The 25387-nt window shown below is 52.2% G+C and overlaps 1 protein-coding gene across 1 annotated transcript in view; it reads right to left on the bottom strand.

The window, feature by feature from the left end:
- Nucleotides 1-10204: 10204 nt before the first annotated feature.
- ARID3B (AT-rich interaction domain 3B) overlaps nt 10205-25387 on the bottom strand; it is a 43692-nt gene continuing 28509 nt past the window's right edge. Inside the window, exons 5-9 of the mRNA XM_077785800.1 lie at nt 19189-19372; nt 14435-14670; nt 14102-14368; nt 11615-11710; nt 10205-10420 (exon numbers count right to left, since the gene is read on the bottom strand). Of these exons, the coding sequence (XP_077641926.1) occupies nt 10251-10420; nt 11615-11710; nt 14102-14368; nt 14435-14670; nt 19189-19372 (953 nt within the window). The 3' untranslated portion in view covers nt 10205-10250. The remainder of the gene's footprint in view (nt 10421-11614; nt 11711-14101; nt 14369-14434; nt 14671-19188; nt 19373-25387) is intronic.

Genomic DNA, 25387 nt, shown 5'->3' on the forward strand with positions numbered 1-25387 from the left:
TCAGCCCCGGCCCGGCCCGGCCCGGCCCGGCCCGGCCCGGCCCGGCCGTTACCGGCCCCGCGCCCGCCGCCCCCGGCCTCACCGCCGCCACCGCGGCCGCGGCCCGGCCCGCGGCCCCGAGCGCCGCTTCCGCTTCCCGGCCGGGTCAGACCCGCCCCGCCGCGCCGGGCCGGGCCGTGCCGGGGCGGGCCGGGGCGGGCCGGGCCGGGCCGGGCCGGGCCGTGCCGGGCCTGCATCGCCGCCGCCCTCAGCCCCGGCACGGCTTCCTCCGCGGGACCGCTCACCGCGGCCAGCCCGCCCCGGCGCGGCTCGCTCAGCACGGCTTCCTCAGCATGGTCATCCTCACCATGGTCATCCTCAGCATGGTCATCCTCACCATGGTCATCCTCAGCACGGCCAGCCTCACCTCAGCACGGCTTCCTCACCATGGTCATCCTCAGCATGGCTTCCTCACCATGGTCATCCTCAGCATGGTCATCCTCACCATGGTCATCCTCAGCATGGTCATCCTCAGCATGGTCATCCTCACCATGGTCATCCTCAGCACGGCCAGCCTCACCTCAGCACGGCTTCCTCACCATGGTCATCCTCAGCATGGCTTCCTCACCATGGTCATCCTCAGCATGGTCATCCTCACCATGGTCATCCTCAGCATGGTCATCCTCAGCATGGTCATCCTCACCATGGTCATCCTCAGCACGGCCAGCCTCACCTCAGCACGGCTTCCTCACCATGGTCATCCTCAGCATGGCTTCCTCACCATGGTCATCCTCAGCATGGTCATCCTCACCATGGTCATCCTCAGCATGGTCATCCTCACCTCAGCCATCCTCACCTCAGCACGGCTTCCTCACCATGGTCATCCTCAGCATGGTCATCCTCACCATGGTCATCCTCAGCACGGCTTCCTCACCATGGTCATCCTCACCATGGCCATCCTCACCTCAGCCATCCTCACCTCAGCATGGCTTCCTCACCATGGTCATCCTCATCATGGTCATCCTCACCTCAGCACGGCCAGCCTCACCATGGTCATCCTCAGCATGGCCATCCTCACCATGGTCATCCTCACCATGGCCATCCTCACCTCAGCACGGCTTCCTCACCATGGCCAGCCCCACCTCAGCACGGCTTCCTCAGCATGGACATCTTCACCATGGTCATCCTCACCATGGTCATCCTCAGCATGGCCAGCCCCACCTCAGCATGGCTTCCTCACCATGGCCATCTTCACCTCAGCACAGCTTCCTCAGCATGGCCATCCTCACCATGGTCATCCTCACCTCAACACAGCTTCCTCACCATGGCCAGCCTCACCATGGTCATCCACAGCATGGCCAGCGCCACCTCAGCACGGCTTCCTTAGCATGGCCATCCTCACCATGGTCATCCTCACCATGATCATCCTCACCATGGCCAGCCTCACCTCAGCATGGCTTCCTCACCATGGTCATCCTCACCATGGCCGTCCTCACCATGGTCATCCTTACCACGGCCATCCTCACTATGGCCATTGCCTCAGCATGGCTTCCTGACCACGGCCAGCCTCACCATGGTCATCTTCACCTTGATCATCCTCACCATGGTCATCCATCATCACCACCATCCTCACCTTCAGCACAGCTTCCTTCCCGTGGGACTGCTCACCAAGGCCAGCCTCAGCATGGCCATCCATCACCACCACTATCCTCACCCTCAGCACGGCTTTCTCACCATGGCCATCCTCACCATGGTCATCCTCACCATGGTCATCCTCACCATGGTCATCCTCACCATGGCCATCCTCACCATGGCCAGCCTCACCCTCAGCACAGCTTCCTCACCATGGTCATCCTCACCATGGTCATCCTCACCATGTTCATCCTCGCCATGGCCATCCTCACCCTCAGCACCATGCCTTCCTCCCCGTGCTCTGACTCACTGTGGTGGTCAGGGCCATCCTCACCACAGCCTTCCTCTCCATGGCCATCCTCACCTTCCACACAGCCTTCCTCGCCAGGGTCTTCCTCCTCACAGTCTGCCTCACCATGACCTTCGTCTCCAGAGTCTGCCTTCACCATGGCCAGCCTCTCCCTCAGCATGGTCTTCCCTTCTTCATCTGCCTCACCGTGGTCTTCCTCATCACATCTTCCTCACCACAGGGCCTTCCTCGCCGTGGTCATCCTCACCGTGATGACCCCCACAGTGACAGCCTTGGCCACGGCCTTCCTCCCTGTGGTGACCCTCCCGTGGTCTTCTCTGTGGTGGCCCATGGACAGGAGAGAGAGCTCCACACACATGGTCATTCCCAACCCCTTCATTAATTTATCAAGCACTCATTAGGGCCAGCAATCAATTAAAAATGCCGATTGACTCCTTTATCACCAGGTGGGCTGGAAGGGGCAGGAGATGCCACCACCGTGGTGGCCACCTGGTCACCTCCTGAGCTGGTCACCTCCTGAGCTGGTCACTTCCTCAGCCATGGTCACCTCCTGAGCCTGGTCACCTCCTGAGCCTGGTCACCTCCTGAGCTGGTCACTTCCTCAGCCATGGTCACCTCCTGAGCCTGGTCACCTCCTGAGCCTGGTCACCTCACCTGCCAGCGAGGGAGGCTGGCAGCTCCCACGTGGGGCCTGGGGGGCTGCAGGACCCCTTGGAGCCCTGTGGAGCTGTGGGGAGAGCACAGAGCTCCTGAGGTTTCATCTGGCCCTCCCTTCTGGAGAGCAGGGACCTCCAAAGTCCTCAGCTCACATCCCAGAGAGCAAGGAGAGCCAGAGGTGACAACCGCCAGCAGGACAGAAAGCCACATGCTAATTTTGGACCATAAATAAATATATTTCAAGCTCTTTGGGGCCATCTTGGAGATCCCTAGATCTCTGTTATGCTCCCAGTGCTCGTTTCCATCCAGTGGTAGAATCACGGAGTGGTTTGGGTTGGAAGGAGCCCCAAAGATCATCTCATTCCAACCCTCCCCCGTGCTTGGAAGAGAGAGGTTTGAGAGGGAATAAGAGAATCTGCCAAGCAAAAGGAGGGGAAGCCGTTCCCGGTGCCCACCCGGGCACGTTCCGGTCCCCGTGCCCTACCGGGGGTGCCCGGCACGCGGGAGAGGCAGCCCAGGGCCTCTGCCCTGTGCAGCAGCACCTGGATGTGCCCGGCCGGAGCCTGGCGCTGCAGCAGGAGCTGGGCCAGGGGCCTGGGGGCCAGGAGAACACGCTGCAGCCCAGGCTGGGAGCACTGCAGTGCTGGGAGGCGAGGAGAGGGCAGGGGACACTGTGAGACCTCCTCCAGCCTCATCGTGGCCTTCCAGCTCCGAAATCATCGTGTCCTTCCAGCTCTGACCTCATCGTGTCCTTCCAGCTCCGAAATCATCGTGTCCTTCCAGCTCCGAAATCGTGTCCTTCCAGCTCCGACCTCATTGTGTCCTTCCAGCTCCGACCTCATCCAACCCTTCCAGCTCCAACCTCATTGTGTCCTTCCAGCTCCAACCTCATTGTGTCCTTCCAGCTCCAACCTCATCCAGTCCTTCCAGCTCCGACCTCATTGTGTCCTTCCAGCTCCAATCTCATTGTGTCCTTCCAGCTCCGAAATCATCGTGTCCTTGCAGCTCCGAAATCGTGTCCTTCCAGCTCCAACCTCATTGTGTCCTTCCAGCTCCAATCTCATTGTGTCCTTCCAGCTCCAAACTCGTGTCCTTCCAGCTCTGACCTCATTGTGTCCTTCCAGCTCCGACCTCATTGTGTCCTTCCAGCTCCGAAATCATTGTGTCCTTCCAGCTCCAAACTCGTGTCCTTCCAGCTCCGAAATCATTGTGACCTTCCAGCTCCAACCTCATAGTGCCCTTCCAGCTCCGAAATCATCGTGTCCTTCCAGCTCCGACCTCATTGTGTCCTTCCAGCTCCGACCTCATTGTGTCCTTCCAGCTCCAATCTCATTGTGTCCTTCCAGCTCCAACCTCATTGTGTCCTTCCAGCTCCGACCTCATCCAGCCCTTCCAGCTCCGACCTCATCCAGCCCTTCCAGCTCCAACCTCATCCAGCCCTTCCAGCTCCAACCTCATTGTGTCCTTCCAGCTCCAACCTCATCCAGCCCTTCCAGCTCCAACCTCATTGTGTCCTTCCAGCTCCGAAATCATCGTGTCCTTCCAGCTCCAGCCTCATCGTGTCCTTCCAGCTCCGAAATCGTGTCCTTCCAGCTCCAATCTCATTGTGTCCTTCCAGCTCCGACCTCATTGTGTCCTTCCAGCTCCAATCTCATTGTGTCCTTCCAGCTCCGAAATCATCGTGTCCTTCCAGCTCCGAAATCATCGTGTCCTTCCAGCTCCGAAATCGTGTCCTTCCAGCTCCAACCTCATCGTGTCCTTCCAGCTCCAACCTCACCCAGCCCTTCCAGCTCCGACCTCATCCAGCCCTTCCAGCTCCAACCTCATCCAGCCCTTCCAGCTCCATCCCTTCCAGCCCAGCCATGTTCCTCTCCCAGCAGGGTCCGGGCCGGGCAGGAAGGAGGCAGCCCGGTGGGTTTGGTGCCCAGCAGCGCTGCAGGGGTGCTGCCAGCTCTGTTTGCCCCTTCCACCCGCTGAGGATGAGGTGCCAAGTCCCGGCTGAGGGAGGCTCTGCCAGGGACCCACCCGGGGCTCCCGGTGCTGCTTGCAGGAGGCTCTGCCTCCGCCCGTGGAGTTCCCGAGCTCTGAGATCGATCAAATCTCAGCCCAAGCACTGACACCGCTGCCGTGCTGGCCTGCCTGAGCTCGGTTTGGTGCTCGCCAGCTCCCAGGAGTAGCTGGAGGGGGCGCGGGGGTCCCAGGAGGCGCAGGGGAGCAGGACCTCGCCCACGGTGGAATCCTGGAGGCTCCGTGAGCTGGCGCAGGGTGCAGCTGCCCAGCTCCTCCGGGCCGCACGGGCCGAACCGGCACCGGCACCGGCACCGGCACCGGCGCCGGCACCGGCGCGGCTCCCGCGGCGCACGGACACGGGCGGGACAGCCGCACCGGGGACACCTTGCCGCGGGAGCCCTGGTGGCCCCGGGGCAGGTGCGACACGCCGAGGATGGTGACAGTGAGGGTGGCCTCGGGCAGGGAGTAGCAGAGGTCGCAGCGGAGCCGGGGGCGCTGCCCGGAGCGCGGCGGGGAGCCCGGGGACCAGCGGGCTCCGCTCGGGGCAGAGGAGTTCGGGGCGCTCCCGTCAGCTCCTCGCCGTGCTGCTGGTGGCCGCGGGCAGAGCCGCCCCCAGCTCCGCTCGCTGCCGGCCCAGGGGGCGGCCCGGGCGCCGGCGGTGCCACCGGCACACGGCACAGCCAGGAGGACGCCGAGGCGGAGGAGGGACAGCAGGTGCGCTGGAGAGAGAATGGGCAGCGTTAGCGCGGCTCTCCCGGCTGTGGGGCAACTGGGACCAGCCGGGTGAGGCAGCTGGGACCAACAGGACTGGCTGTGGGGCAGCTGGGACCAGCCGGGTGAGGCAGCTGGGACCAACAGGACTGGCTGTGGGGCAACTGGGACCAGCCGGGTGGGGCAGCTGGGACCAGCCGGACTGGCTGTGGGGCAACTGGGACCAGCCGGGTGCCCCCTCCCCGGGCTCCCTTCCCACTCTTGGTAAGCCGGGATTGAGCTGGAACAGCCCAAGGGCAGCAGGTGGGACAGGAGCCGCTGTCGGGCAGCCTGGCACGGGTCCGGGGCTGAAACAAAGCCGGCCTCACCCCGGCCGTGATAAGGGCCCCATTTACAGTGCCAGGCTGACGCGCGATCAGCCGGGCTTGGTGGGGGTTCACAGGGGGTGCGGGGGAGTGCGGGCACCTGCCGGGGGGATTTGGGGTGCCCGGGCTGCATTCAAAGCGGCAGCAGCCCCTGAGGGCTGAGATAAACCCAGTCCCAAAGAGGGGAACGTCCTCCCTGAGCGGTGATGAGCTGGGTTTTGTCCCTCCCTGCAGGGATGCCCGCGGGGTTTTGGGCTCCCTGGAAAGAGGGCATCCCTGCCCAGTGGGCATTTAGGGAGCAGGGAAGCAACTCCTGGACACGAGAGCTGAATCTCCTTTGGAATTTCGTTTCTGCGTTTGAGGTGGTGTCTGTGCTGGCACAAAAGCTCCCTGTGCCCAGAGCTTTGCTTCCAGCGCTGGAGCGAGGGATGAAGGAGAACAGGGCCGGGACGAAGCTGTGCCAGAGCCTGAGCCGGGTCCACGAAGGGATGCGGGTGTCGGGAGGAGCAGAGCGGGCATTGCTCACCCCGCGGGGCCGGGCCGCCCTGCCCAGGCTCCTCCATCCCCACCGGGCGCTCGGGAGCCGGGAGCCGGCTGGAATTTCCCTCCAGGGATCGTATTCCAGCCCGAGCAGCGGCTGCCGATGCCCGCGGCCGCCCAGCCCCGGGACACGCACACGCACACGGGGAGCTGCGGGTGCCCAGGCGCACCGCACCTTTGGGGTGCCCGCTGCAGGATCCCTGCGGGCACGGGGCATCAGCAAAAGGGTTTTAAAATCACGAGGATTTGGGGTTAAAAGGAAAAATGAGCTTAGTAGGCCCTGGAAAAATAAACACCCTAAGCACATGGAGAACTTGTGCTTGCTAGAGCTGCACCTGTGTAGCTAGTACATGATAAATGATATAATTGTTAGATGTGATGATTGTTTAGTCATTAAATATAATTACTGTTTAATCGTAAGAATAATCATGAGAAACTGTGGTCAGGGGCCTAAGAAAGATCACGAGGAACTCATGTCAATGCATACAATATCTGGGAATTCTTTACCCTCAGGGCTCCCTGCAAGGACACAGCCCAGCCTCGGGAATATCTGGGAATTCTTTACCCTCAGGGCTCCCTGCAAGGACACAGCCCAGCCTCGGGAATTTCTGGGAATTCTTTATTCTCAGAGCCCTGCAAGGACACAGCCCAGCCTCGGGAATATCTGGGAATTCTTTATCCTCAGAGTCCTGCAAGGACACAGCCCAGCCTCGGGAATATCTGGGAATTCTTTACCCTCAGAGTCCTGCAAGGACACAGCCCAGCCTCGGGAATTTCTGGGAATTCTTTACCCTCAGGGAGCCAGCCGGGGGCACAAAGCAGGCGTGGGGGTCACGGTGTGAAGAGGTAGAAGTTTATTGGAATATAAACATTCAGATAACCTGTAAGATAGAAAAAACCCAACAACAACATATACAGACACTTGTTGGAAGGAGACGTTGAGGTATTTATCCACCGCCTAGGCTATCACATTTGTTTTTATTTACTTATTTTATTATTTTTTTTTTTTCTCTTTTAAATAGGTAAGAAAACTAGTTAGCAAGGCTGCTGCAGCTGTTTGGAGAGAACATCTGGTCGCAGGCCCCTGGGAAGGAGCGGGCACACGCAGCCTCCCCTGGTGCCTCCCCCGCAGCCCCGGGAGCAGGCTGGGCTCGCTCTTCCCCCCTGGAAGCGCCGGGGGGAGCAAGCTGGGGGCTGGCCGGGGTTTTTTTGGCTGGTGCGTGGAGCTGGGGGAGGATGGAGCACTGCCCTCGGGAACCTCCTGCTGGCAGCATCAAACCCTGAGAACTACACGGGGCTGGGGGCTCGGCCTCCCCCGCTCTGCTGCTGGTTTCCAGCACCCCCTGCCCAAAGCCTGGCAGCTCAGCAGGAGACCCGCAGCTCAGGCTGCCAGGGCCAAAGCCAGGCTGAGGGAAAGGGTTAACTCTTCACAGTCTGGATGGTCCTTGTCACCCCGGGCTGGGAAAAGGACCCGTTTATTGTTGCAGCTTATTTAACTGAGGTATCTGTTACGCTTCCCGACCTGATTCTTTCCCTGAATTGGATACAAAACAATCTGTTAGTCCCTGGCTAGTTCCAGTCTAGGTTGAGTAAAGCTTATCAACATTAATACTCTAGTAGTGTCCAAGCAGTTTCAGTGATTCGAGTGCCTTTCTGTGCAAGAAAACACAACGTTAGCAAGTGACACAAAGCAGCCCCACCCCGGAGCAGCCTCTGCTCCCCGGGGCCAAGGAGCAGAGCAGAGGGAAAAGCAGAAAGTGCCCCAGAGTCCCACTCAGAGGAAACAGCCCCAACCCCACCCAAGAATAAAATAAAAACAACCAAAAGAAAACACAAAAAATAAAAAAAAGGTGGGGGAAAAAATATGATCTGATTGAGTCCCAGAGGGTGGAAAACCCTCTGGGAGCGTGTGAGGATGAAATGGCAGGGAGCAGCTGGGGCCAGCCGGGAGCAGCATCCCTCCCAGGATGGGCAGCTCCTGATCCACAGAGCCGGGGCACGCAGCGGGAGGGCACAGCCCGGGGCTGGCAGAGCCAGGAGAGCTCACAGACCAGGGGCCAGGCTCAGCCCTGCCCCTTTCCCTGCTCTCCTGCCGTGCAGTGCCCCGGGTGATGCTGGAGCTGGGCTCCCGCAGGGTGGGGAAGCCGCTGCTCCTCTGCTCAGCCTCGTCTCAACCCCCTGCTTGGCGATCCATTGAAAAGCCAACAGAAATAAAAGCAAAACACAAAGTCACCAAAACCCACCTAGGAAAACCCCCAAGCCATAAGGATATGCCAATACTTCCTTGAAGAGGTTAAAAGAAACCAACCCAACGCGAACAAAACAACCCAACACGTACATATCTGAGGTATTTCGTCTGCTCAAAAAACCTGACTCGGGCCTGCAGCACGGGGAGGACGGCAGGGATGGCAGGGATGTCACCGGGGCAGGGGATGGGGAAGGGACAGGGGGACAGGGGACAGCACCAGGCCCCTGAGCAGCTGAGGCACAGGGAACTGCAGCTCTGCTCCAGCCGGGCTGGATTCCCTGGGCCCTGCTCGGGCACAGTCACGGGGGGTTTGTCCAGAGCCCCACAGGAAGCAGCCCGGCTGCACCGTGCCCGGCTGGGCTCCACCTGCAGCCCTGTGCCCAGCACGCAGCCCTGCAGAGATCCAGGGAGCTGCACCCACCCCAGGGACCCTGCTTCGGGGCACAGCGGGGCACACGGAGCCCCAGCACGCCCAGGCTGGCCGTGTCACCACTCAGGGACACTCGAGGGGGGAGCTGGCACCAGCCAGAACCAGAAGCGTGGAGAGGAGCAGGAAGGAGGCTCAGGAGCCTCCCCTGAGGACATGGGGACACAGCAGGAAGGGACATGAGCAGATTGCCACGGGAGGACAGGGCCAGGCACCCCCCGGCTCTCAGGATTGTCAAAACACGGAGTTGTGGGTGGGAAGAGCCCTGGCGGCCCCTGGTCCCAGCAGGACCAGAGTTCCAGCAGGACCAGAGTTCCAGCAGAACCAGGATTCCAGCAGGACCAGGGTTCCAGCAGGACCAGGGCTCCAACAGAACCAGGGATCCTGCAGAACCAGGGATCCTGCAGAACCAGGGATCCTGCAGAACCAGGATTCCAACAGAACCAGGATTCCAACAGAACCAGGGATCCTGCAGAACCAGGGATCCTGCAGAACCAGGATTCCAACAGAACCAGGGCTCCAACAGAACCAGGGATCCTGCAGGGTTCCAGCAGAACCAGGGCTCAAGGAGAACCAGGGTTCCCAGCAGAACCAGGGTTCCCAGCAGAACCAGGGCTCCAGGAGAACCAAAGTTCCAGCAGAACCAGGATTCCAGCAGGACCAGGGTTCCAGCAGAACCAGGATTCCAACAGAACCAGGATTCCAACAGAACCAGGGTTCCAACAGAACCAGGGATCCTGCAGAACCAGGGTCCCAGCAGAACCAGGGTTCCAGGAGAACCAGGGATCCTGCAGAACCAGGATTCCAACAGAACCAGGATTCCAACAGAACCAGGGTTCCAACAGAACCAGGGTTCCAACAGAACCAGGATTCCAACAGAACCAGGGCTCCAACAGAACCAAGGTTCCAGCAGAACCAGGGTCCCAGCAGAACCAGGGTTCCAACAGAACCAGGGTTCCAGCAGAACCAAGGTTCCAGCAGAACCAGGGTCCCAGCAGAACCAGGGTCCCAGCCCCAGTCCTGGCCCTTTCCCTGCCCTGGTGACAGCCCAGGAGCTGTGGCCCCAGAGCCATCCCTGATTGAGAAACGCCAGGTGTGCCCCCCCTCCATGGGAACACCCCACACCCTGCGAGGAGGAGGAGGAGGAGGAGGAAACAAAGAGGAAAAGGGAGGAAGGCAAGCGGGGGAACAAAGCCAAAACAAGGCCGGACAAAGAGACGATGAAGGAAAACTCGCTGGCATGGCAAGGTTTCACCACCACCACCACCACCACCACCACCACCACCATCATCATCGTCATCCTGCAGGTGCTGTGCAGCCACGGGAGCAGGTTCTGTGAGGTGAGGTAAGCGTGCAGGCCGGGCAGGGCCGTCAGAGGGACCAGCTGGTGGAGGGCTCTGCGCCGGGCGTGCCCCGCGACGAGGTAGGGCTGGGGGAGCAGTGGGAGCTGCTGCTGCTGCTGCTGCTGCTGCTGCTGCACGAGCTCTGCGTGCCCGAGCCGGCCAGGAGCTGCACCACGGGCTTCTGGGCAAACAGCACCCCTGTGGGCATGCCGAGGGTGAGGCTGGGCACAGCGCAGGCTCTGCCAGCCCCAGGGTCCCATCCCAGCTCGGCATGGCTGCTCTGGCTCCTGCGCTCCGCAGGGAAGGGGTGGCTGGAGCTGGAGGCTGTCACAGGGCTGCTGTCCCCACAGGAAACAGATCCCAAAGGGCTTCTGCCTTCGGGGGTTAGGGTCAGGCAGTGCCAGGCTTCCCCACCTGGGGTTTGCCCAAGGGTGTGCAGGCGTGGCCTGCAGGAGGGAACTGCTCCAGGGGACAATTCCTGCTGGGAGAGCCGAGCAAAGCCCCTCCTCGGCAGAACAGGGACAGTTCTCCTTCCTATGAACGCTTCCACGGGGATTTCAAAGCCCTTCCCTCAGATTTTAAGGCACTAACACACCAAGGGAAAGGTGCTGCTCCTGCCCAGCCCAGTGAACAAGAATTGCCTCCCGCTGCCATTTGGCAGGGACCAGCCCCATCCCACCCATTCCCAGCCACTGGTGGGATCAAACATTCCCGGGAGGGCTGTCCCAGGGATCTCCCATTCCCAGGAGGTCCATCCCCATTTCCAGGAGGGCTGTTCCCATCCCCAGGATGGCTGTCCCCACACCCAGCAGGGCTGTCCCCATCCCAGGAGGTCTATCCCCATTCCCAGGAGGGTTGTCCCCATCCCAGGAGGGCTGTCCCTGGGCTGTCCCACACCCAGGAGGTCTATCCCCATTCCCAGGAGGTCTATCCCCATTCCCAGGAGGTCTATCCCTATTCCCAGGAGGTCTGTCCCCATTCCCAGGAGGTCTGTCCCCATTCCCAGGAGGGCTGTCCCCGGGCTGTCCCACACCCAGGAGGTCTATCCCTATTCCCAGGAGGTGTATCCCTATTCCCAGGAGGTGTGTCCCCATTCCCAGGAGGGCTGTCCCACACCCAGGAGGTCTATCCCTATTCCCAGGAGGTCTATCCCCATTCCCAGGAGGTCTATCCCTATTCCCAGGAGGTGTGTCCCCATTCCCAGGAGGTCTATCCCCATCCCCAGGAGGGCTGTCCCACACCCAGGAGGTCTATCCCCATTCCCAGGAGGTCTATCCCCAGTCCCAGGAGGGCTGTCCCCGGGCTGTCCCACACCCAGAAGGTCTATCCCCATTCCCAGCAGGGCTGTCCCCAGTCCCAGCAGGGCTGTCCCACACCCAGCAGGTCTCTCACCAGCGTAGGTGGTGCCGTTGATCTCCACGGACATGTTGATGCTGCCGATGCCGTTGGGGGACAGGTTCAGCGCCGCCGCCGCCGAGTCGGCCTTGTCTTGTCCCAGGGAGGGAGGGAGGGAGGGAGGCAGAGTTAGAGGGCAACAATCCCACCCCTGGCACTCCCCAGAGGTGGGCACAGCCCTGCTTTGTCCCCTCTTTGGGTGGGATGTCCCCACTGAATGCCCGAGGCCAGGCTCCCAGGGCTTGGAGCACCCTGGGACATGCAATGTCCCTGCCCTGGCCCGGAGGTCCCTCCCAACTCAAACCACCCCAGGACAAGGCTGCAGAGGTGCTGAAAGGCCTTGGTGAGGCTGGGAGCCCGCTGGCATTGGGAAATGTTCCCAAAATTCCCACTCCTGTCCCAGGGAAGGGCTGGGAGCACACGAGACAAGCCCGGGTTTAACTCCCAGCTGAATTTTGTTGTGGCTCGCTGTGCTCGGACTGCAGCAGCTCCAGCGGCCACTGGAGGGAGGGAAAAGGCAGGAACACTCCAGGAAAATCAGGATTTTCCCCAGCCTGGGCAGGGGTGGGCAGCTGTGCTTGAGGGGAGCTGAACGTGGGACTCTTCCAGCAGCTCCCGAAGCTCCACGAGGGTGGGCCTGGATTTTGGGATTGCTCCTCCACAGAGGGCAGCAAGGCCAAAAAAACCCTCTGAAAACTCCACAGTGAACCTAAATGTTGTTACCAAGCCACGCTGAGCTTATCAAAACCACCCCTCAGAGCAGCTCCCAAAGCTCCACCTGGCTTTTACGGTGCCGTGGGGAAAAGGAGGGCACGGAAGACAGGACAGCCCCTACAAAGGTGGGAACCCATCCCTGAATCCTCAGGATGTTCCTGTTTGTAGGGACTGCAATGGTTCCCAGCATCTGGGATTAGGAAGTTCAGGGGGAAAGCAGAAATGAGGTGAGAGGGAACAAACACTCCTGGAAAAAATTTGTATTCCCTATCACTGGCTCTTGTGGTTTTGATGTGGAATTTGGTTGGATGCAGAGCTGCCAGGAAATGGGAGCAGTGACATCACAGAAATCATTGCTAAGATTCAGGATGAATTGTTTAAATACAGGCTAAGGGAGAAGCCCAGAAACAAGAACATTTTTTAAAAGTAATACAATCTAAAAAAGCAACAAGTTCTAAAAAGAAGAACTGCTGCTTCAGAGGAACCTGCTTTGACCTTTCCCATCCATATTTGTGGCCAAGCACCTCAAAGCAGCACTGCTGGAGCAAGAACAGCTCTTCTCTTTCTTCCAAAATGTGCCACACTTGACAAACTTGGAGCTTTGGGAACGTGGCAAAATTCACAGAATTACAGAATTTCACACAATTCACAGAGTGACCAGGTTGGAACAGACCCTGGAGATCATCGAGTCCAACCCATCCCCAGCACCTCAGCTGGCACCCAGAGCCACATCCAGGCTTTGTTAAACACAGCAGGGATGGGGACCCACACCTCCCCGGGCAGAACATTCCAGAACCGTATCACACTTTCTGTAAATAACTTTTCCCTAAAATCCAGCCTGTATTTCCCTTGAGGCTGTGTCCTCTGGTTCTGTCAGTTCCTGGAGACAGAGCCCAGCCCCACCTGAGCACAGCCACCTTTCAGGGAGTTGTAGATAAGGGCACCCCGAGTCTCCTTTTCTCCTCTGGGCTGGATTTGGACGAGCTGGAGAACAAACCAGCAGGAAAACCCAAGAAAACTTTGCACCTGAATATCTCTGTGCCATGCTGTGGGAATCCAGGGCTTCCCTCTGGCTGCCCTGGGACCCTGGCAGGGCTCAGGAACCCCCCTGGACAGAGCCCCCAGAGACACTGGCTGTGATCTCTGTCCATGGAAAAGAGTTTTCAATCCTACAGCATGAATTACAAGCTCTCAGTGTTTGATATCAGTAATAATTAAGTGTGGCACAGGTGCAAAAGTAAAATTTTAGGGTTCTAGATTAGGGATCCAAAGGGGACAAGATGGAGGAAATTGGGTGTGCCTTGTCCTTTTCCTCCTTCTTCATGCCCTCCATGTCTCACTGTGGTGTCGGCATTTTTCTGTTGGTTCAGGCTGGGGACACACTGTCCAACGTAGGTGACAGATATTGGCACGTTATTGTAAATGCAGCCCAGGGAGTTTCTGGTATTGAATGTTTGTAACATCCCACTGAGGGCAGAGCCCCACACGCTGCCCTGCAGGACAGAGCTGGGCAGGGCAGCAGAACATGTGAGAGATAAACAGAATAAACAACCTGGAAACCAGCACAGACCAATTATGGCTTCTGCTTTGGCAGCGGGGCAGAAACACAGAGACTTTCTACAATTTTAGGATTATCAATAGCACAGATTCCAACACCATGCCCTCTGCCTGGTACCCCCAGAGGCGCCCAGGCCGTGTGTGTGTGACATTCCGGGCTGGCAGCTTTCCCCCTGTGCCGCTTCCCGAGGAGTTCATCCCGCTGGGGCTCACCTTTGCCGTTGATTTTGATCTTCATGGGGATCTGCCGGGCCACGCTGAACAGGTTGCGCTGCAGCGCCTGCTGCACCAGCCGCTGCTCCTCCTCCGACACGCGCGGCGCCTTCTTCTCGGGCGGCTCTCCCGCCTCCAGCCTCTCCCTCAGCTGCTCCAGCGTGGCCGCCCTGGCCTGCTGCCCGCCCAGCGCCACGGGCACGGCCAGGCGGCCGGGCACGGCCACGCCGAGGGGCACGGCGCCGTCACCTGGGCGGGGAGAGGCGGCTGAGCCGGGGCACGCTGCCAGCGGCACCGCCGCGGGCGGCCCCACCTTCCCACCGCCGCGCTGACCTTTCCTGAGGGCGGGCGAGGCGCGGGGGCTGCCGGCGGCGATGATGGGGAAGCGGATTTTGGGGGGGGACAGCAGGGACGGGGGCGCCGGTGTGGAGGGCGAGTAGCTGAACAGGGAGGAGCTGTAGCTGGGCCGCCGGCCCTCGCGCCGGTTGCCGTCGATGGCGGCCTGCAGCTCGGCCGGGGAGCTCAGGGACTTCTTCTCGCACTCGTAGGCGTAGAGGTACTTCATGTACCTGTGGAGAGACATGGACAGTCAGGCAGGCGGCACAGGCACTGGGATGCTCGTCCCGAGGGGCTCGGGACTCCGGGGGCACAGCCCCGCCTGGGTTCGCTCGGTGCTTGGAGGGAAATGTGCCATGAGATATTCCCAATCTCACACGGCAGGGAAGAGTCAGCCAGAACTCCTTCACAATGGGAGAATCCTCTGAGGATCATCCTCACAATGGAAATACTGACTGTAAATCATCCAAAATTCCATCACAACTGAAATATTGTCTATAAGTAATCCAGAATTCCCCCCCAACTGGAACGTCCTCTAAGGATCATCCAGAATTCCCTCACAACAGAAATATCATTGATAAGTCATCCAAAATTCCCTCACAACTGAAATATTGTCTATAAGTAATCCAGAATTCCCTTACAACTGGAACGTCCTGTAAGGATCATCCAGAATTCCCTCACAACGGAAATATCATTGATAAGTCATCCAGAATTCCCTCATAACTAAAATATTGTCTGTAAGTAATCCAGAATTCCCTTACAACTGGAACGTCCTCTAAGGATCATCCAGAATTCCCTCACAACAGAAATATCATTGATAAGTCATCCAAAATTCCCTCACAACTGAAATATTGTCTATAAGTAATCCAGAATTCCCTCACAACTGAAATATCTTCTATAAATAATCCAGAATTCCCTTACAACTGGAACGTCCTGTAAGGATCATCCAGAATTCCCTCACAACTGAAATATCATTGATAAGTCATCCAGAATTCCCTCATAACTAAAATATTGTCTATAAATAATCCAGAATTCCATCACTACTGAAATATTGACTGTAAATTATCCAAAATTCCCTCAGAAGTGAAATGTCATCTATAAATAATCCAGAATTCTCTCACAACTGAAATACTGGCTATAAATCACACAGAATTCCCTCACAACTGAAATATCATCTACAAGTCATCCAGAATTCCCCCACAACTGAAATACCCTCTATAAATCTTTAGAATTCCATCACTACTGAAATATTGTCTATAAATCATGGAGAATTCTCTTACAGCTGAAATATCATCTATAAAACATCCAGAATTCCATCACAACTGAAATACCCTATATAAATCATTTAGAATTCCATCACTACTGAAATATTGTCTATAAATCACCCAGAATTCCCTCACAACTGAAATATCGTCTATAAATAATCCAGAATTCCCTTACAACTGGAACATCCTCTAAGGATCATACAGATTTCCCTCACAACTGAAATATCATTGATAAGTCAGCCAGAATTCCCTCAAAATTGAAATATTGTCTATAAATAATCCAGATTTCCATCACTACTGAAATATTGTCTGTAAATCATCCAGAATTCCCTCACAACGGAAATACTGACTGTAAATCATCCAAAATTCCCTCACAACTGGAACATCCTCTAAGGAACATCCAGATTTCCCTCACAACTGAAATATCATCTAGAAATAATCCAGAATTTCCTTACAACTGGAACATCCTCTAAGGAACATCCAGAATTCCATCACAACGGAAATATCATTGATAAGTCATCCAGAATTCCCTCATAACTGAAATATTGTCTATAAATAATCTGGAATTCTATCACTACTGAAATATTGTCTGTAAATTATCCAAAATCCCCTCACAATTGAAATATCATCTATAAGTCATCCAGAATTCTCTCACAACTGAAATACCATCTATAAATCCACAACTGAAATACCATCTATAAATCATTCAGAATTCCCTCACAACTGAAATATTGTCTATAAATCACCCAGAACTCCCTCACAACTGAAATATCATCTATAAGTCATCCAAAATTGAAATATCATCTATAAATTATTCAATATTCCCTCACAACTGAAATATCGTCTATAAATCATCCAGAATTCCCTCACAACTGAAATACCGACTATAAATCATCCAAAATTCCCTCACAACTGAAATATCATCTATAAATTATCCAGAATTCCATCACAACAGAAATATCATCGATAAGTTATCCAGAATTCTCTCACAACTGAAATATTGTCTATAAATAATCCAGAATTCCCTTACAACTGAACTATTGTCTATAAATCACCCAGAATTCCCTCACAACTGAAATACCGACTATAAATCATCCAAAATTCCATCATAGCTGAAATATTGTCTGTAAATCATCCAGAATTCCCTCACAACTCAAATATTGTTTATAAATTGCACAGAATTCCTTCAAAATTTAAATATCTGCTATAAATCATGTAGAACTCCCTCACAACTGAAATATCATCTGTAAATAATCCAAAATTTCCTCACAATTGAATTATTGTCTATAAATCGCACATAATTCCCTCAGAATTGAAATATTGTCTCTAAATCAACCAAAATTCCTTCCCAAATAAAATATCCTCAAAGGACCACCCAGAATTGCCTCACAACTGAATTATTATCTATAAATTATCCAGAATTCCTTCACAACTGAGCTATTATCCATAAATCCCCTAGAATTCCCTCAGAACTTAAATATCCTCTATAAATCATTCAGAATTCTCTCACAACTAAAATATTATCTACAAATCACATTCCCTCACAACTGAAATCCCATTTAAGAATTAGCAAGAATTCCCTCAAAACAGAAGTATTATTTATAAACTATCCAGAATTCCTTCACAACTGAAGCATCCTCAAAGAACTATCCAAAATTTCCTCATAACTGAAATATCCTCAAAGAACCATCCAGAATTACCTCACAACTGAAATTTTCTTTATAAATCATTTAGAATTCCTTCATAACTGAAATACTGTCTGTAGATCATCCAGAATTCCCTAACAAATGAAATATAATGTATAAATCACACAGAATTCCCTCACAACTGAAATATCCTCTATAAATCATTCACAACTCCATAAAAATTGGAATATAATCTAGAATCATCACAATTCCCTCACAACTGCAATTTCATCTATAAATCAACCAGAATTCCTTCATAACTGAAATATCCTCAAAGAATAAATCAGAATTCCCTCACAACTGAAATATTATCTGTAAATCATCCAGAAATCCCTCACAATTGAATTATTATCTACAAATCACCCAGAATTCCCTCACAACTGAAAGATCCTCAAAGAATAAATCAGAATTCCCTCACAACTGAAAAAATGAGGTAAAAAGGCCAGGGCTGGAGGGAGGTGAGGGTGAGAATTCCTTCAGGAGCTCCTTATGCTGAGGCATCATCTCCCCCCTTTAGAGGCTTTACTTTGTTCAGTCTCTATTCGAAATATTTACTAATAATACTGCTTATATTATATTATATTATATTATATTATATTATATTATATTATATTATATTGTAATATAATATAATGTAACGTAATATAATATAAATATAATTATAAATATTATATATAATATAGTTATAGTATATTATATATTATAATGTAATGTAATGAAATGTTATATTACATTATACTACATTACATTACATTATTATAACATAGTACAATATAATATAACATAGTGTAATGTAATATAACATAACGTAATGTAATACATTATGTAATGTAATATAAATATTATAATTATATATATTATATATAATTATAGTATATTTTATATTGTAATGTAATGTAATGCAATGCAATGCTATATTACATTACACTACGTTACATTACATTATTATATTATATTATAACATAGTACAATATAATGCAACATAGTGTAATGTAATATAATATAATGTAATATAATGTAATGTAATATAAATATTATAATTATATATATTATATAGAATATAATTCTAGTATATTATATATTATAATGTAATGTAATGCAATGTTATATTACATTACAGTACTATATTATATTATATTATATTATATTATATTATAATCATAGTATAATATAACGTAGTATAATGTAATATAATATAGTATAATGTAATGTAACATAAATAATGTAATGTAATATAAATAAAATAAATATTATAATTATATTTATTATATATAATTATAATATATTATATATTAGAATGCAATGCAGTATAATATTACATTATAATACGTTATATTATATTATATTATATTATATTACGTTATATTATATTATATTATATTATATTATATTATATTATATTATATTACGTTATATTATATTACGTTGTATTATATTATATTATATTATATTATATTATATTATATTATATTATATTATATTATATTATATTATATTATATTATATTATATTATATTATATTATATTATATTATATTATATTATATCATATTATATTATATCATATTATATTATATTATATTACTATTTTCTATGTTCAAACTAGGTATATTACATATCCTATTAACAACATTTCCTACTAATAATTTCCTAACAATAACGACCAACAGCAGCTATTTAACAGCCACCAACAATCAACAACCACCAGCACAAACACCTAACAACCCCCAGCTAAGGACAGCTAAACTCCAGCAACACCCGGCGTGCAGGAAGGACCAATGCCCGGAGGGAGCAGCGCTCACTGCGTGCGCAGGGTGAAGGCGGCGCTGGTGATGGAGGTGGGCAGGTTAAGGCCTTTGGTGATCTCCCTCCAGATCTTCTTGTTGATGATCTCCACCAGCCCGCCCTTCTCGGTCACCAGCTTGTAGAGCATGTAGAGGTCCAGGATCTGCTTGGCCATGATGGGGATCCTGTTGATGGGAGTTCCTGGAGAAACAGGAGCACGGAGAGGGTGAGGGAACGGGCAGCCTGGGCGGATCCAGCTCGCTCCAATTTCCTCTTTTCCTGCTAGGAAATTCAGGGCATTTGTAGCCTGGCTCCAGGCCTTTCCATGGAAAACCCTTTTGGGATTTTGTCGGAAGGGAATTTGTAGGAATTCAAAATGTCCTTCGGACATTTTTGGATGTTCCAGGCCCAGGTCAGAAGCATTTGAGACCCTGGCAGGCAGCTGGAAACAGCTGTGATTTTGAGTTTGAGCCTTTGAATGATTCACCAACTTTGCAGGAAGAACAAGAAGTCACAAAACTTTAGATATTACAGTAGAAATAGTCACAAAGTAAAGGGAAGAAGTTTTGAGTGCTGTACAGGGGGGTTTTGGTTTTGTACATGGGGGTCAGAGGATTTAAGATGGATTTGGGATCTGGGCATGCCCTGTCCTCCCTCTTTCTTCTCCCTCACCTCCATGTTCTTGGTGATGTTGGCACCCACAGATTGGTTTGGAGTAGAAAATCACCATTTAATATAGGTAATAGGCATTGGGAAAAACTGTAAACATGTAACACGTAATGTCCCATATAAAAGATAGAAAACACCATTTAATATAGGTAATAGGCATTGGGGAAAACTGTAACCATGTCACACGTAATGTACCATATAAAAGATAGAAAAGCACCATTTAATATAGGTAATAGGCATTGGGGAAAACTGTAAACATGTAACACGTAATGTCCCATATAAAAGATAGAAAACACCATTTAATATAGGTAATAGGCATTGGGAAAAACTGTAAACATGTAACTTGTAATGTACCATATAAAAGAGAGCAGCAGCCCTGGGTGAGGGGAGAAGAAGAAATAGAAGGAGAAGAAGAAAAAAGAAGGAGGAGGAGGAGAAGAAAGAGAAGAAGGAGAAGGAGGAGAAGGAGGAGAAGGAGGAGAAGGAGGAGAAGGAGGAGAAGGAGGAGGAGAAAAAGACAGCAGTCAGAGAGGATGTCAGGGTGTGTGTGTGCCTCTGCCTGAGCTGTGAGCAAACCACAGCAGCCCCAGAAGAAAATCTTTTAGATAACTTGCAATAAACTGCCTTGAGACCAAACAACAAGAGGCTGCAGAGTTTTCTTTGGAAGCTCGGGTTGGAGGAGAGACTTTTCAACCACACGGAGCCCCTGAACCAGGTTGGGCTCCGGCAGGAATTAGCAGAGCAATAAAAACCTGCAGCTCCTGGAATAGAAAGAGGGGAAGTTGGGACTATTGAATGAGTTTTATGAGCTCGGGGTTAAAATCCTTGGATAAACATGCCTCCCTCATCCCCCAGGATGTGCTCTTTGCCTGGGAACAGCAGAAGCAAGGGGATCAGCACTTGTAGAACATCTCCCCCCGCACAGAATTCCATCTTCCCTCACATGTTCAACACTTGGAACAACCTGGAGAGGTAAATAAAGGCTGCTCCTTCTACAGAGCTTCCAGCCTCCCACTCATTTTCCCGAAATGTGCTCCCAAACAATTCCCTGCCACGGCAGCTCTGAGCATCCCAAAACCAGCTCCTGCTCCATCCTTCCTGCTTGCTTTTGTCATATTTCAGGTTAACAGGAAAGAAAATGTGATTTTTAACCTATCGGTGCCCCTTTGGCAGCTCCTGAAAGCGCCAACGCCCAAACTAAGGGGAGTTAGGCACGGAGAGGAAGAAGGAATAATAAAAAGCTGAAGTGGCAGAGCTTTTATTTGGCCTGGGAAACTGTCCTGGATCAAAGGGCCGCCCAGCCCATCCTGTCCCCACAATGGGCAGCCCCAGCCTGGCAGGAAGGCTGGGAGGGGGACAATGGTGGAATCCCCAGTCCCCAGGGGAGGCTGGCAGCCCCTGATCCCCCGTTTATGGCCCTATAAACGGGTTTATTCCGTGCCATGAAAGGAGCCGGGCCCCCCCTGCAGATGTCAGGGGAATTTTTTTCCTGTCTTTTCTTTGGGAATCCCATTAGGCATGATTCGCTCACCGTGCCAATTCCCACAGGTTAACGAGGTGCTGGATCAAACAGCCCGTTTTTGCAGCTCTGAAGGGCTGAAAACCCCACAGATTCCGAGTGGTCAGGAGCAGTTTAATCAGGTTTTGTAGGTCAATCCCAGTTTGATCAGGTTTTGTAGTATATCAATCCCAGCCTCTCCCCTTGTCCAGGCAGCCCCTTCCCTGCCCACGGAGCAGATCCCACATTTCAGGGGCACAGATCCCACATTTCAGGGGCACAGATCCCTCAGGAAGCACAGAGGGAATTCCAAACCCTCCAAACTCTCTGTGCCTCCATCCCTTCCTCCCAAAAATCCTCAATTTCCTCTGTTTTCTTCCCAAGCATCCATTTTGTCTCGCTGGGAATCAGGGCATGATCAAGTTACCTCCAGCTGTCACTCATCACCTGAGTCACACCCGCAGGGAAAACAGGGAAATATTTCCTTCCAAAGCCCCCAGGACACCCGAAAATTCCTCTCCTTTCATTAATTAGCCACAGCAGCAAAGCCTTTGCTGGACTGGGGGAGGATGAAGCCCAAGCCACGCCAGTTTCCCCAATCCAATTTAGGGAATGGCATGAACTTGTCCAGCAGGGACTTTCATCCAGATGGACAGTGAGAGGGAAGATAAAACTCTCAGCAATTCAGAAAATATTAACAAATATCTGCTATTTAATACCCTGCCTTTCCCCCAAACATGCTTCTACCCTTCTCCAGACTTCCATAATGCAGAAATGATGAATCCAGCTGCTCCCGTGAGAGGCACAAACATCACCTGCATCCCTGGGGAATGAAGGGTGAAACATTTCCAGGGAGCTGCTCCCAGCTGGAGCAGGAGCAGCCACGGGGTCTGACCTCCCTGAATCACCCCAGCACCCCTTCCCTCCCTCAGCTGTGCTTCAAACAGCACCAAAGTGCCTCCAAATTGCATTTATAAACCCAGCTAAACAGGGATTTATATAGAAACATTCATTTATAAACTCAGCTAGATGTGTTTACACACAGAGTATAAATTTATCCACTGAGATAAAACCTTGGGTTTACACACAGAGTATAAATTTATCCACTGAGATAAAACCTCGGGTTTGGTTAAATGATAAAATTCCTTTGTGCAGATGAGAAACTTTAGAGCAGGGACTGCAATAATTCCATCACCTCAGCACCCTCAGGACAGCTTCCCTCCTTCAGCTTTGCTTTAAGCAGCACCAAAGTGCCCTGAAATTTCATTTATAAACCCAGCTAAATCGAGATTTAGACAGAAAGACACATTTATAAACTCAGCTAAACAGGGCTTTATACAGAAACACGCATTTATAAACTCAGCTAAATGTGTTTACACACAGAATACAAATTAATCCACTGAGACAAAACCTCGAGTTCGGATTTCCACCCCTAAATAAAATTCCTTTGCGCAGCTGAGAAACCTTAGGGTAGGGCCAGAACTGCTCCCAGGAGCTGCAATAATTCCATTTCCCACGTGTTCCTCCAGCACTGCCCCGCAGATCCCGAGTCGGGCTTTGGCCCCGGTGAATTCCCGGCGTTTTCCGGCGGGATTTGGTGCCTCTCCTCCCCCAGCCCTGCCCGGGGAAGGCGATAAAGGAACGTTTTGATTGGGAACCGCCGGGGAAAAGGCTGAAAGGGCAGATCCTGCGGCGGGCAGGGCTGTCAGGGCTGTGATGGATTACTGTCATCTGGCAGCGCCAGGATTAATGAGCCCGGGGGCAGGGGGCAGAATTCCAGAGGGAAAGGTCAGCGGCCGGGGCCACGGCACAAGACTTGTTGCCTTTTGATGGTAAACTCATTTTACTGTACTTGCAAGCCTCCTGCCCCGAGCCCTGCCCGGCTCCTGAGGCACAGGAACATCCTCCTCTCTGTTTCCTCGGAAATAACTTCTCCTGCCTCTCAGCAGAACCCCAGCCCCATCACTTGGTTCACCCCAGCTCCATCACTGGGCTCATCCCAGCCCCATCACTTGGTTCACCCCAGCTCCATCACTTGGCTCATCTCAGCTCTGTAATTCGGCTCATCCCAGCCCCATCACTGGGCTCATCCCAGCCCCATCACTTGATTCAATCCCAGCCCCATCACTGGGCTCATCCCAGCCCCATCACTTGGTTCACCCCAGACCCATCACTTGGCTCATCTCAGCTCTGTAATTTGGTTCAATCCCAGACCCAAAATTTCGCTCAATCCCAGCCCCATAATTTGATTCAATCCCAGCCCCATAATTTGGCTCATCCCAGCCCCATCACTGGGCTCATCCCAGTCCCATCCCTTGGCTCATCCCAGCCCCATCACTGGGCTCACCCCAGCTCCATAATTTGGCTCATCCCAGCTCCATAATTTGGCTCATCCCAGCTCCATCACTTGGCTCATCTCAGCCCTGTAATTCGGCTCACCCCAGCTCCATCACTGGGCTCATCCCAGCTCCATAATTCGGCTCATCCCAGCCCCATCACTGGGCTCACCACAGCTCCATAATTTGACTCATCCCAGCTCCACCACTGGGCTCATCCCAGCTCCATAATTTGGCTCATCCCAGCTCCATCACTTGATTCACCCCAGACCTATCACTTGGCTCATCTCAGCTCTGTAAATCAGCTCATCCCAGCCCCATCACTGGGCTCAATCCCAGCTCCATCCCTTGGCTAACCCCAGCCCAATAATTTGGCTCATCCCAGCCAAAGGAGGGGCACGAGGAGTCTGTTCCCACTGGCAAAGGGAAGATGCAGAGCCATCCCAAGGGCACCTTGTTTTCTGAGGAGAAAGGCAGCCACAATCCCGGCTTCTGGAATAAAGGGTTTCCCAGAGGAAGGCTGACTGGAGCCATCAACATCTCTGCCCTTTGAGGGAATGTCTCCCACACAATTCACAGAGTGACCAGGATGGAGGAGACCTTGGAGATCATCGAGTCCAACCCACCCCAGCACCTCAGCTGAACCCTGGCACCCAGAGCCACATCCAGGCTTTGTTAAACACACCAGGGATGGGGACCCACCACGTCTCCAGGCAGAACATTCCAGAACTGTATCAGGGATCCAGGGATGGGGACCCACCACCTCCCCGGGCAGAACATTCCAGAACTGTATCAGGGATCCAGGGATGGGGACCCACCACCTCCCCGGGCAGAACATTCCAGAACTTTATCAGGGATCCAGGGATGGGGACCCACCACTTCCCCAGGCAGCCTTTCCAGAACTTTATCACCCTTTCTATAAATAACTTTTTCCTAATATCCAGCCTGTATTTCTCTTGAAAAGCCTTTCCTCCTTCCTAATCTCTTGAACTGCAGTAGATATAGCTGATTTGGCCCCTACAACTATCAGAAATTCACAGGATGTCCTTAGCAAAATAGTTTTGTGTTACCCTAAAAATCACATCTGATGACTGATGAGGGTTTTTTAATTATGCCTTATTGATGTTAGCACCCTCCAACACTACAGCTTAATACATGTTCCCCTTGAAGCCCTTCAGGGGCGAGATGCAGCCTCACGTCTCACTGCTGCAGCCACGGTCCTGTGGGCTGCAGAAATCTTGAAAATGCTGTCAAAACGATTCACTGAGGGCAGTAACAACCAGGGCAGCACAGGGGGTAGATGTAAACGTAAATGTAAATGGTGTGGGGTAACAGCAGCTGCCTAAGAGAAGAACGTGGTACCAAGTGTGGGTGCACCCACTCGTGCCCAGATCACCTACAGGTAATGGGCACTTGCTCCAAAGCTTCTTTAAGAAAAGAAGAAACCATCAGAGGGATTCAACAGCAACTGGGGAATTAGGAATTCTTGAAGAAAAAGGAGCTGCCTTGAACAAAACTATAAAAAAAGAACAAGTGTTGATTAACTAAGTGCCAATACAATCTCCCTGTTCCAGGGAGTTCCCTGTTCCTCAGTGTCCCCTCTGGAGCCCCAGGAAAGCCTGGAATGGCTGGGATTACACCCAGGAATCACCTGGGGAAGAGGGTCTGGCACAGCCACGGTGAGGGATGAACTGGGACCCTCCCTGCCATCCC

The sequence above is a fragment of the Lonchura striata genome, chromosome 11 (genome assembly GCF_046129695.1).
Source record: "Lonchura striata isolate bLonStr1 chromosome 11, bLonStr1.mat, whole genome shotgun sequence".
In the NCBI taxonomy this organism is placed as follows: domain Eukaryota; kingdom Metazoa; phylum Chordata; class Aves; order Passeriformes; family Estrildidae; genus Lonchura; species Lonchura striata.